This window comes from Balaenoptera musculus, chromosome X (genome assembly GCF_009873245.2).
Source record: "Balaenoptera musculus isolate JJ_BM4_2016_0621 chromosome X, mBalMus1.pri.v3, whole genome shotgun sequence".
Taxonomy (NCBI): domain Eukaryota; kingdom Metazoa; phylum Chordata; class Mammalia; order Artiodactyla; family Balaenopteridae; genus Balaenoptera; species Balaenoptera musculus.
In genome coordinates, this window is record NC_045806.1 from 17,797,347 (window position 1) to 17,810,684 (window position 13,338).

The window sequence follows — 13,338 nt, forward strand, 5'->3', positions numbered from 1 at the left end:
ATATCTTTTTATTTTATAGAATCTTTCCACATAGCAATGTACTTATATCACATGGGAGGTTTTCATAAATGGGTGTCTTCATGTCAGAAGCAGTTTTTCTTTTCTCTCACATGGTTACCATGACTACAGAATATTTGCTTGAGAGGCAGTATTGCACAGAGTGGTTAGAACGGGTTTTGGGATTGATAGACCTGGATTTGAACTTTGACTCTGCCACTACCTGTGAGCTCCTGAGCAAGTTGTTTACTCTGTTTTCACCTCTTTGAAATGGTGTTAATGATCACCACGGAACAAATTTATTGTAAGGATTAAGATTGATAACTGATATAAAGTCCCTAATACTGTGCCTCACACATAAGCCCTCAGTAAATGATAATTATTACGATCCAAGAATGACAGTTCCTGTTTCCCAAGGGTGGTGACTTTTGTAACCTTTCCTAACCATTCACCACTATAATCGCTCTTCTTCCCACCTTACCACTTACTGTCCAATAGGAAAGGGGAATCGCCTTATGGAATCTTGTATAAGATTCACTTACCTCCCTCCTTCAGAATCTGATATGCATGATATTCTTTTGATGAAACGTTGACCCTGCCCAACCTGAGTTTGACCTTCTCTAAATTCCCCCCAATTACTGCCTTTTTGTTCTTGTTTGACTCATAATTTATTAGAATGCTTGTTATTTTTAAAAGCATGCTTATTTTTGAGTGTGTGTAGAGCCATTTTCAGTCAATATAAAGTCAGGTTAACTTTATTGACAGAATCCAGAGCAAGCTCACCCACTGTCCTCAAAGACCCAGCGTGCATGCAGTGCCTCATCCCCACCCCGTTCAGCACAGAGTTTCTCTCTCATGCACTAGAATGGCAAGACCACCATCAACAGTAAACTTGTTCAGTTCTATGCTGTTATTTCATGTAAATGGAAGATTTATTGATATACTATTTACTCCCATTACCATCTTACCCCGCTTGCTCATATTTAGACTTTTTCTGCTGACACACAATGAGAAAGTAAGGGAAAATACGTTTCTTTGTGAAATATTTAAATCTCAAAAGCTCTTGTTTATTTGTTTATTAAAAAGATTAAATATGTGGAAATAGTTGTCATTTGTCCCAAGAGTTTCAAATTGCTAAGCACCTTTTCTTATGTATAAGAAATAAGCTATTGGTTTGACTAGTCACTGAAGAAATCTTGGAACTTTGCAGAAAATTACAGTAAGAGGAAGTTGCTATATTGCAACAAGAGAGTATTTTGATTGCAAATTTTTCTGTAAGTGTGGCAATTTGCAACTTGAGAAGAATTTAATAGTAGCTGAGCTTTCAAAATGTAACACAGAAACTGTCATTTTCTTCCACAATTAAAATAAGTGCTTCTGAAAGTTTCAGGATAAGAATGACCCAAATTACCCTCCCCCTCACTTCCTCATCCAGAAGAGGGGGGAATAGAGTTTGAACAGAACATCTGTGGACAAAATGAAAGACAAATGCTCTTTTCAGGCAACTGTCTGAAAAAGGAATCTTTTATAGCCAAACAGAATACTGTTGCATGCATCGCCATGGTTAAGAAGAGGATCAACAATGCTTTCATAATGGCCTTTTATTTTAGCACATTCTATTTTTATGGATTGAATTGTGATTTCAACACATCCATTCATAATTCATCATATAATTATATGCATAAATATCTTTTGACACAGTTAATGCGCTTTGCCCGCCACATCTTGAATTCAAATTTAAACTGTTAAGTGCACTAAGACAATCTCATTACAAGTAATGTTAAAGGAGATTGGATAAAAAGGAATTTTTTCTTATCTACCAAAAGGAACAGTCTACTAAAGAACAGAACATCAGTAATATTGCTGTACGTGGATTACTGGAGAAAAGACACCTGGCTTGTTTATTTCCCACTGAAGGGCTTCAGGTTAAAACAATCAGTTAATTAAGACTACATCCTGTGTTCTTTGAGGGTGGTTTGTTCAACTTTTATGCACTCAACCAGTATTTATTTAGTACTTCCTCTGTCTTACACAGAGGAAGTACTAAAATCCCTGTTCTAGTCAAAGGATAAAACAGTCAGAATTCCTCTTCTTTCATATAGTTTATATTTGGAGGGAAGGCTGAGTAATAAACAAGAAATATACATACTTTTGGTAATGTTAAGTTCTAAGGAAAGAAATAAAGCAGGGAAGGAAAACAGGAAGTGTTGAGGATGATAAGGATAACAATTTTAGATAGGGAAGCCTGGGAAGAATTTACTAAAAAGGAAGCATTTGACTAATGATCTGAAGGAGGTAAGGGAGTAAGCCACAAGAGTATTGCTACCAAACCCAGGTACGGCTGCTTGCTGCTCATAAGCCAATAATTCGAGAGGCAAGTGTCAGTAGAAAGGAAAGGTGCTTTAATCAGAAAAGCTGGCAATCTGGGGAGAAGGTGGACACGTGTCCAGAAACCAACTCTGAAGATTCTGGTCAGCCATGACAGTTTTTAAAGGGAAAAATGGGGCTGAAGAATCTCAGTGAGTCATCAAGGCAGGAGGTTGGGTTCTGCATCATTCTCCATTGGGTGCAGACTGGCTGCCTCTTTCTTCACATGTTATCTTGCCTGCATGATCTGCCTGCAGGATTGCTAAGGGAGCTTTTGGGGGTAGAGAGCTAGTCATTTTTTAACTGCTTAATTCTTCATTCTTTCTTCTTTTTATCCAGGAAAAGAATCAACAAGTTAGACAAGGCATGGTGTGCATTCAGGAGAACATAGGTCAGGAGTTAGTTTCAATTGCTTAGTCATCTCATTCTTATAATTAGGTTATTTTAAGGTTAGAGGGGAACAGAAATGGGCCAACAGGAAATGGGCAAAAGAGCTGCTTTCAGTATCTGAGCAAACATTTCAGACAGAGGGAACAGCAAAGGTATAGGCCCTAAGATGGGACTGCACTCAGCAGAATCTAGGAACAGCAGGTGTGGCCGGAGCAAAGTTAGTAACAGGGGCCAGGTCATACAGGGCCTTCAGGGTCAGTGGAAGGATTTGGGCATTTATTCAGAGTGAGATGAGAAGCCATTGGAGAGTTTTCATGATCAAATCATATTTTAACAGGATCACTCTGGCTCTTATGTTAAAAATGGAAGATGTGAGAGCAGAGGAAGGGAGAACAGTGAGGAGATATTTTAGTGATGCAGGTGAGGGATGATGGTGGCTTAGACCAAGGTGATAGTAGTAGTAGAGATGGTAAGAAAAAATCATATTGTAAACATACTGTGAATACAGAGCTGATACAGCTTGCTGGTGGATTGACTATGGGCTATAAGAGAAAGGAAAGAGTCAAGATTGACTCTAGTATTCTGGGTGTGAGCCACTGTGGGGAGAAATGGAATTGCCATTTACTAAGGTATAGAAGACTAGGAGAGGAGCAGATTCGGTTGATGGGTGGTAGATATCATGAGCTCAGTTTTGTACACATTAAATCTGTTGAGTTAGGCAGCCTGCAGCTCAGTCAAGAAATCCCAATTGACTATATAAATTCATAAGTAGCTAAAGCTCAGAGTTTGTAAACATTCTTAGGGAGAAAGTTCAAAGAACTTTCACCCAGATGCTCACTACAATAAACAGAAAGTGCTAGTGATGGTGTTAGAAAGATTTTATTGAATGATGATTCAGGAAAAAAGATAAAAATATGTTTTTTAAGAGAATGGACCTTCACAAATGTTTACAAAAGGAGTCTATTTTTGGTGGTCAGTAAGCCTTATGAGCTTATACTTTGAATTCTCTCTCTCTCTGTCTCTCTGTCTCTCTCTCTCTCTCTCTCTGTCACACACACACACACACACACACCCTACCCCAAACACAAAAAGATACAGTCATGGTCAAAAACAAGATCTAGTCTCCAAGGACTAGAAGAAAGAACAAAATTGCACACAACAATAAATGGGAACTAAAGCCATATACCTGGTAGGCTCTGAGTCCAGAAAGAGCTAGAAATGACTGGGAGTCTACTCTAATGGGGATCAGAGAACAAATGGACCACAGCTATGTCAGGAAACTGAAGATTGACTCACTGGGTGAAACCAACTGGGAAGGCAAGAAGAGCTTCCTCACCCACGAGTATAAGGAGGTTGAAAAAAGATACAGCAATTGACCAGAGTGCTGACTCGTATAAAGGTGATTCTTTCCTTAGTAAATGGAAATTATGGGAAATCCAGAAAACCCCTTAAAATAAAATTTGAAATAATAACAAGATGATTAAGAACACTGAATATTCAGAAGCACTGATACCAACTAGACATCCTGGATGTGTAAAATATAGTCAGTGAAATAAACACTCTGTAGGTAAGATATACTTCAGACTGTATAAAATCAGAGAGAGAATTAGGAAATTGGAAAACAGAGAATGAATTCACCTAAAAAGCATTGCAGAAATATGAAAGATACATAGATGATAAATTGAGAGGTACCAACATAAGTCTAGAGACAAAAAGAGAGAGACTAGTAAAGAAGGCCCTTTGAAGAGATAATGCCTGAGAATTTTCAGAATTGAAGAAATAATACCTTCAAGTACAACACAATGAATGTGAAATGGGATTAATTAAAATCAGTTATAACCTAGGCACATCATAGAGCAATTGCAGAATATCAGGGATAAAGAGGAAAATATTTTAAAAGCTACAGAGAGGCTAAAGACAAATTTTAACTAATGACAGAGTAGCTACAGATTTTTTTAAAATTTATTTATTTATCTTTTTTTTGGCTGTGTTAGGTCTTTGTTGCTGCGCATGGGCTTTCTCTAGTTGCGGCGAGTGGGGGCTACTCTTCGTCGCGGTGCATGGGCTTCTCATTGCAGTGACTTCTCTTGTTGCAGAGCATGGGGTCTAGGCGTGCGGGCTTCAGTAGTTGTGGCATGCAGGCTCAGTAGCTGTGGCTCGCGGGCTCTGGAGTGCAGGCTCAGTAGCTGTGGCGCACGGGCTTAGTTGCTCCACGGCATGTGGGATCTTCCCAGACCAGGGCGTGAACCCGTGTCCCCCGCATTGGCAGGCAGATTCTTAACCACTGTGCCACCAGGGAAATCCCTAGCTACAGATGTTTTAAGGGCAATGATAGATGCTAAAAGAAAATAAAGTGATATATTCAGAATGCAGAGGGAAAATTATTTTCAACTCAGAATTCTATACCCAGCTAAGGTATTATTTTATTTAAGAGTAAAGGGTTTTTATATTTTCAAACATAAAAATCTAGAAGTGTTTGCTACTCACAGACTGCTATGAAAGAATTTCTAAAGGACATACTTACTTGAGCATGAACCAGGAAGAAGGGTGATCTGAAACTAAGAAGAAAAATACAGAAATAAAATATATTACAAATTTTCTGTCTCATGAGAAAAACATTCATCATCATTAAAGCAAAGATTCCAGGCCTCTTTCTTTTTTAAGTTGGTCATAATACCTTATATGATCTGCTATGTTATCCATTATAGTCATGTATCTGTTCTTAATGTCTTGCTCTTATTAAATATTTCATGATATCACTAGAAACTGGGAAAAATGATACCAATTAAATATCTGTCACTCAGAATGAATAATTCCATCAGTTCTACTAGAAAAGACTACACAAGATTGTAAATCTGCACCTCAAGGTATTTAATCATACTTGCTGATAACATGAGGAAACCTTCACTGTCAGGATTTATTTATGTGTATGAATAATGAACAATTTCTGATACAAGTTTTTAAGGAATCTTTGAAAATGAATCTGTTTCAGGGGTCCCCAAATCACCCACATGTCCAGTGATTCACTAGGACTCAGAAGCCTCAACATATAGTTGTACCCACAGCTAAGATTTTATTACAGTGATGCGGCAAGGGTATACAGCCAGATCAGTAAGGAAAAAAAGATACCCATGAAATCTGGAGAAATCCATGTGCAGGTTTCCTGTGCTCTCTCCTTCTCATGACAGATCATGCAGAGGGCACACTTCCCCAGCAGCAAAAATACAGTCACATGTGTGTAGTGTCTCTGCCCAGGGGAGCCCATTGAAGACTCAGTACCCAAGGATTTTAATGGGTTGGTTACATAGGCATCCTCTGCCTAGCAACTACTTTTCCTTTCCTGAAATGAAAGCAAGTGTTTAGTCCCCAGGTGGGCAAAATCATCTTATCGCTTAGGGAAGCTTCATGTCAGTACAGGGAACTGTTTACCAGCCAAGTTCCCAAATGTCAGCCGAGGGCCAACCTTGCAAGCAGGCCTTTCTAAGATAGCAGCCTCAGGCCTGCTATATTACTCTTTTCTACACAAAGACCTATTTCCTTAACGGTAGTTTTCATTGTTTTTTCCATTACTTTCAAAAGCATATAATTCAATTAACTCTTTCATTTTAGAAAATGTCACATCACTTGGAAAAATAATGACGTCTCTCTTAAGAGAATTTCATTGTAATGTTTACAATATTTTAAAAAGACAGCTAAAGCTTTGCTTCTTTGAATGATGGATAAATCTGTATTGTGTGCCTAGGAGTTCTTAGGTTCCAACAATATGTATACTGATTATGCTCTGCAATCATGATCAGTATGAGAATATATTTTTATAGGGAAAGAAAAGATAATCTTGTTAAAAAAGAAAACCTGGAGAGCATAAAATATGTTTTTGTGTAGATTTTAAAGTAGACCTTCAGGTTCTAAGAAATAATGTGCAAAAAGCATAGGAAGTACATTATATAACTCAATTCTTTTGAGCTGTCTGTTATCCATGTAGCTTCCTAAAAACAAACCACCCCCATCTTTGTCATTTTTAAAAATAATGAGCTGTAAAATTATAATGATTACTTGTGGGAACACAAAGGGAAAAAAACCCAATCAGTAATTTTACAGCCAAACAATTTAGGGAAAATAACTATATGTAAATTAACTATACTTAAGCACACTAGCCTGAGTTATTATTTGAGTTATTATTTTGAAGCAAAGTGCACTCAAGAAAATTAACATAGCATGATGACTTTTATCTTTTATGCTCTGTCTCCAAAATTGATTGTGAATTTCTGTAGCCATGGATTCTGCAAAGTTTTATACACACACACCCCCCCGCATATATATGTATTTATATTGCTTTGACAATTGGGTGATTATTTCTGCGTTACACTGAATGTCAGCCAATTATCTGACCCTTATCTTTAGGACTAATATCCACCCATAATATTATATTCCTAAGAATTATGTAAACCATATATAAATCATGAAAATTATTATGTAAGTAGAATGTTATTTTACAAGCAAAGATACTAAATAAGGAAGTATGTCACAGAATACGAATTTACTTTATAAAACCAAGGCCAGCAAATTTTATGTAGACAAAATCCAATTGCCCCTTACAGATATAAAGAAGAATCTGTTACCTAAAATTCATTTTGAAGGATTATCTGTGAATTAAAATTACACATGCTATCTCTCTACCCTGTTAGCTAGCTAATCATATGAACATAATTAACCTTATTTAGACCAGTGAACAATCTAGTTTAGTAGACTGTCTGACTGGAACCAGTGATTTATAGTCATTAATTGAAAGCTAGACCAGTCATACAGTTGTGGGTTTTTCTATTAAGACATTACGCTATTCTGGTCCTTAGAGTGGAATAGACTGATATGTGGGTTTAACTGGGATGGTTGTTAGCTAGGCAAGTATGATGCAGGAAGTATATAGCTCAAGGAAATGGTTATAACGATGTCCCATGGAAAGCAAGTGGAAGAAGAGAAATAAAGGCACAAAAGGTGGTAAAGTCAATAAATTGGATGCCTCAATGAAGATTTCCTAAAAATTGCTGGGTTGGAGGTATTATACTATGTAAAACGGAGATAATGGAGGCAGTTGTTGGAGTATGCTTAAGAGTAACAAACATAGGGTCATGGGGGTGACCCATGGAAGAGTGGAGAAGAGTGGAGAAGTAAAGAACATTGGAGATGAGGGACTGAGGAACCAACATACTGACATCACCTACATGAAGATTAGTTCCCCATAATAGAGACAGAAGTAGGTGTGAGAAGAAAATATTGATTCAAGTGCTGAAATATTTAGCAACTGAAGGGGATGGCCTAGGAGATCAGTAGCTGATGGTGGCTTATGGAGTATAATGAAATTCAAAGGAACAAGTGATAGTCATACTTGCTTGACAACTTCATAAGATTTTGTGAGAATCAAATGAGATATTGCCTGAGAAAGCACTATAAACCCCTTAGAAAGGTAGTGCTCTGCATATATGAGCCCTCAGTTTCAGGCCTGCTTTGTGTCCCTATTTCTCTGCCTACAAAATAAAGACAAAGATAATATTATTCTCTCCTGCTTCATGAGAAATTAGAAAGTTTAGCGGCATGATATATATGAATTTGTTTTGAGTCTTTGGAAAAAGAAGGTACTTTCGCTGACCGGGGTTCAGAGTCACCGTTCAGCTTTTGAGTGTTTTCTGCAGCTTGTTGGCACTCCGATGGCACCCTGCGTAACAAATAACATTCTTCCCTATCTTTGATTTCAGACATTTCAGCAGTCTTCTCTGCAGCACAAATCAAAGAAGAAAAACAAAGGTAAGAAAAGGAAATGAAACATTTAGCTGCTTAGTTTGCACTGGGATAATCACCAGCACAGTTCACCCATCCTCTCTTGCCTGAGCCCAGTGTGGTTTGGAAGAGAACAACCCCCTAGCACAAGAGCCACCAAGACCGGCTTCTCCTTCAGGTCAATTATGATACAAGGTACCTTTTGCAACACATGGTCTCAACAGGTTTTCAGGCTGGGATCACGCACTTCGGATTAAATTGTATGTCACTCATGTGGGTGAAAAGGTATTAAAATTTTCCATAGTTTTTTATTCTGATACAATGAGAAAATAAGAATTTTTAAGGTTGTTAAGTATCCAGACTTATTTTTATAATCTATAGATTAATCTTCTACCTTCACACCTATACAAAATTTAAAGAGCATTTTTACCCACTATTATCTTTAGGTCCTATAGCCGGCAAGAGCAAAAGACGGATTTCTTGCAAAGATCTTGGCCGTGGTGACTGTGAGGGCTGGCTTTGGAAAAAGAAAGATGCGAAGAGTTATTTTTCACAGAAATGGAAGAAATACTGGTTTGTCCTAAAGGATGCATCCCTATATTGGTATATTAATGAGGAGGTAAGACAAAGCACATTTTGTTTTCTCATGCATTTTATCTTTAACCAAAAGAATCATCGTTTTGAGACTTACATTTTAAAATCATATAATCACCTTAAGGCTAATTCAGGAGACTTCTGCTGGTTATTTTTCAGTCTGCCTTCTTAAAATGGTTGCATTGTGGGGTTCTGGAAAGGCAGTTGTCTCAATTATTCTAATGTAGCAACATATCTGAAATATAGATAATGTACAGTAAAATTCTGTATATCTAATTAAAAATACCAAACTAATTCAAGCAAAAGCTTACTCAAAAGGATTATACATGGAAATTTGATAAAGATTTTTAAATGTCTTGCTTTTGTTCAAAGTTTTAAATTTTTTTCTGTTTGCTTTTTTGGGAGGAAGTCCTTTAGTAAGTTAAGTAAATTAAATTAATACCACCTGCATTTGTTTCAGTTTTTCTTAAGGAATAAATGAACTAGTAGACTAGTTTCAAAAACCTTCAAGTATTCATTTCATTTGGCCCAATAGGGACAGCAGGGGGAGGGTATATAATACATGCAAATTGTTCTTATGATTTCCTGTTTCATTTCCAGTAAACAGATTTATATCCAGAGTAATTATATAACCTGTCACATATCACAACAGATATACAGTATACCTTATTTTTTGATATTCCCTTAACTCTACATTTGCTTCCTTTGCCATAGCCATCTATCAGTTCACCTTAAGTTTTTTAAACAAAAATTTCTATTGTTAGCTTGTTTTTTCATAAAAATGTATGTGGTTTAATGTAGTGTGCTGGCTAAAAACTTTTTGTATGCCAATCAAATAGTATAAAAACATAACGTCTTTATGTTTCTCTTTATTTTAGATCACTTGTAGATTGTCTGCTGAATGCTATTCTGTTTTTCAAAGTTTAATGGAGAGATCATAACTACCCCAAAAGTATTTTAAATTGTTCAAAATTTTTAATTTTAACATTAAAGACATCAAGGGTAACATAACACAAATCAAAGTTAAGAAATTTGAGACTACTGTATTTACCCTAAGATTGGAAGAAAAAAATGCTCAAATATTGAAAAATATTGGAAGTTATACTGCTCTTGCATATAACACACACATTTTAATCGCTATCATTAGCATCAAATTTTATTAAGTTTTACATATAAACATACACACACACACTAAAAGAATTGAGAACCCCTATTCTTTTTCTTTGAGATGGCAGATGGGAGTATAATGTCTCTTGAACTTGATATATAAGGAGCCATGAACTGGTACAGCACAGATCAAAGTTTGGGAGTAAAAGTCTGAGGAGTTGGCTCATGAACATGAAAGGGACAACAACATTTAAAGGGTTTAGCCAAAAATAATCTTAGCCTAGTTGTAATAACTTGCATCTGACGTAAGATTTTAGATAATTCTCCTATCTTGTATTCCCATCCCACATTTGGGGGGGGGCATTTTATGGATTTCATTCAGTTTTCCAAGTGAAACATGACTTTTATGTATATATAGCATGTAAACCAATTCAGATATTTGAAAATCAAATTAATCTCTTCATTTGTAAAATCTTGAGCACACAAAATAATTATTTAATTCAGGTTTAAGAGATTTTTTTTTGGAGACAGAAAAGGAATTGAATTAGTAAATGTCCCTACATTTTATATCTGAACATTTAAAATGGTAGAAAATTGAATTGTAAATGTGGACTACAGTTATTTTATATGTTATAAATGTGTATATACATTTTGAGGGAAAAATTACTTATAAAACAGGTTTCACTTTGAGAATTAAAAATTTTTCTATCTTTATTTTAATATAAAAAGGATTTTTAAACATTTCTGTATGTATTTTAATTTGTACTATTCTAAATGTTCAAAATATACCTTCAATTTAATGGACTGTAACAGGTAAGACTGAAATTCTGATCTCTAAAATGTCTAATTTAAAGGATTAAATGAACTGATTTATTAGTATAGATATTTAAGGCATAGGTATATAGTAGCACCAGCTTCAAACCTTTGTATATAATACCCTAAACAAGAGTGTTGCCTCTTTAGGATGAAAAAGCAGAAGGATTCATCAGTCTGCCTGAATTTAAAATTGATAGAGCCAGTGAGTGCCGCAAGAAATAGTAAGTTGATTTTATTTGGGGCGAGGGAAAGAAAGGAAGGATAGTTTGTTTTTTTTTTTTAATTTCTAGCTTTTAAATTATAGGTTGCTTGTCTAATGCTTTCAAATTGAGGTAATAAGAAAGTAGTTTTGTGGGCAGAAAATTGAATTTTTCACTCATTTCTGTCATCACGGCAGAAGCATTATATATGTGAACTCAGATTAGATCTGAGGTAATTTTTATCCATAAAAATTGTTTGGTTCTAACTTATTTCCCAATTTGAAATAAATAAGTGTACTCTGTTTCCTTTTGCAGTGCATTCAAAGCCTGTCATCCTAAAATCAAAAGCTTTTATTTTGCTGCTGAGCATCTTGATGATATGAACAGGTAAAGTTACTTAAATTTCAAAATACTTAGAAAGTCAGTTAGGCTTAGAATTCTGTTTTCCACATCAATGCCTAGAGAATAATGTCACTGAAGTTTCTAGATCAGTTTAAAATAAAATGGACCCAGCCATAACTCCATGTAGCCATACCTAATTTTAAAGAATGGCATTTTAAAAAGTCAAAATAAACTCATTGACTTTTCGTCAAGTTTACCAAAAATGTGCCAGAATCCATACATAAGGCAAAAAAAAAATCCACTGTAGAAAAAAAAAATTTTTTAAGTCCATTTCAAGAATGGAATGGTCTTCAAATTTATTCCCAAGTGAGGAAAAAAGGATACCCACAAAAAAAGCTGACTTTTCCAAGTGCTGAGTATTTATGACAGAATATCCATCTCAATAATTCAGGCATAGGCGTAGTTGGTATATCTCTCTGTCACCTTTCTTCTATCACTGGACAGGATTGTGCAGCCAAGTGATTAGATGGCACGTGGTTATTTGGTGGCTCTGGGAAAATCTGGATATATATTTTTTCATTATCTACAACATACTGCTTCTTGTTTCCATTTTGGCTCTTATGGGTTTGATCCTTTCTTCCTTTTTCTTTCCTTTCTCCTTTCCGTTTTCTAGATTTGTAGAAATTGGATTTAAGATTCAAAATTTTCCCCTTCACAGGTCTTTAGTAGGCAGTGCATGTTACATATATGATGTGCCAATAGTTAGGAAGACGCAGAATAGCATAGTGGTTAAGAGTATGAACTTTGGAACCAGGCTGTCCAAGTTCCAGATGTCCCACTTAGTAGCTGTGTGACCTTGGATATAGAACTTAACCTCTCTATGTCAGGTATTAACTCTTTTTAAAAAATGGAGATAATAACCATCTCCATCCATAGAACTTTTATGAGGAGCAAATAAGAACACATAAAGGGCTTAGAACAGTACCTGCTAAATTGTAAGTGCTATATAAGTGTTTGCTTTCAATATATATTCCTTTTATATACTTTGGGTTCTCACGCCATATAACTTTCTTTATATATCTCTAAAGAGTTAGTGTTCAGATATTTGTAAGCACAAAATTTTGCAGCTTCATAAATGTGCTTGAACTTGCTAAATGGACACTTAATATGCTTTTATAAATAATCTTGTTCTTTGACACTTCAGAGTATAGGCGTGATTTTTCCAAACCAAGGATATGAATACAAGGAGAGGGCAAAGAAAGGTGTTGAGAAAACTTAATAAAATCTTTTATAATTAATAGGAGAACTGAGCCTTTCTTTTATTGAAATATAATTGATTAACAATGTTGTGTTAGTTTCTGGTGTACAGCAAAGTGATTGTTTTATATATTTTCTTTTCTTTTCTTTTCCATTATGGTTTATTACAAGATATTGAATATAGTTCCCTGTGCTATAGAGTAGGTCCTTGTTGTTTATCTATTTTATATATAGTAGTGTGTATCTGCTAATCCCAAACTCCTGGTTTATCTGTCCCCCCCTTCCCCTTTGGTAACCATAAGTTTGTTTTCTATGTCTGTGAGTCTGTTTCTGTTTTATAAATAAGCACATTTGTATCATATTTTGGATTCCACATATAAGTGATATCATATGGTATTTGTCTTTCTCTGTCTGACTTACTTCACTTAGTATGGTAATCTCTAGGTCCATCCAAGTTGCTGCAAATGGCATTATTTCATTCTTTTTTATTACTGAG

General features: G+C 35.6%; 1 protein-coding gene across 4 annotated transcripts in view; it reads left to right on the forward strand.

Moving 5' to 3' along the window:
* The window catches only part of CNKSR2 (connector enhancer of kinase suppressor of Ras 2), a 259,346-nt gene that overhangs the window by 187,073 nt on the left and 58,935 nt on the right, over nt 1-13,338 (forward strand). For all 4 annotated transcript variants that reach the window (XM_036840306.1, XM_036840307.1, XM_036840308.1 and 1 more), the window contains 4 exons: nt 8,505-8,553; nt 8,973-9,145; nt 11,191-11,264; nt 11,559-11,630. In XM_036840306.1, coding sequence (XP_036696201.1) covers nt 8,505-8,553; nt 8,973-9,145; nt 11,191-11,264; nt 11,559-11,630 — 368 coding nt within the window. The remainder of the gene's footprint in view (nt 1-8,504; nt 8,554-8,972; nt 9,146-11,190; nt 11,265-11,558; nt 11,631-13,338) is intronic.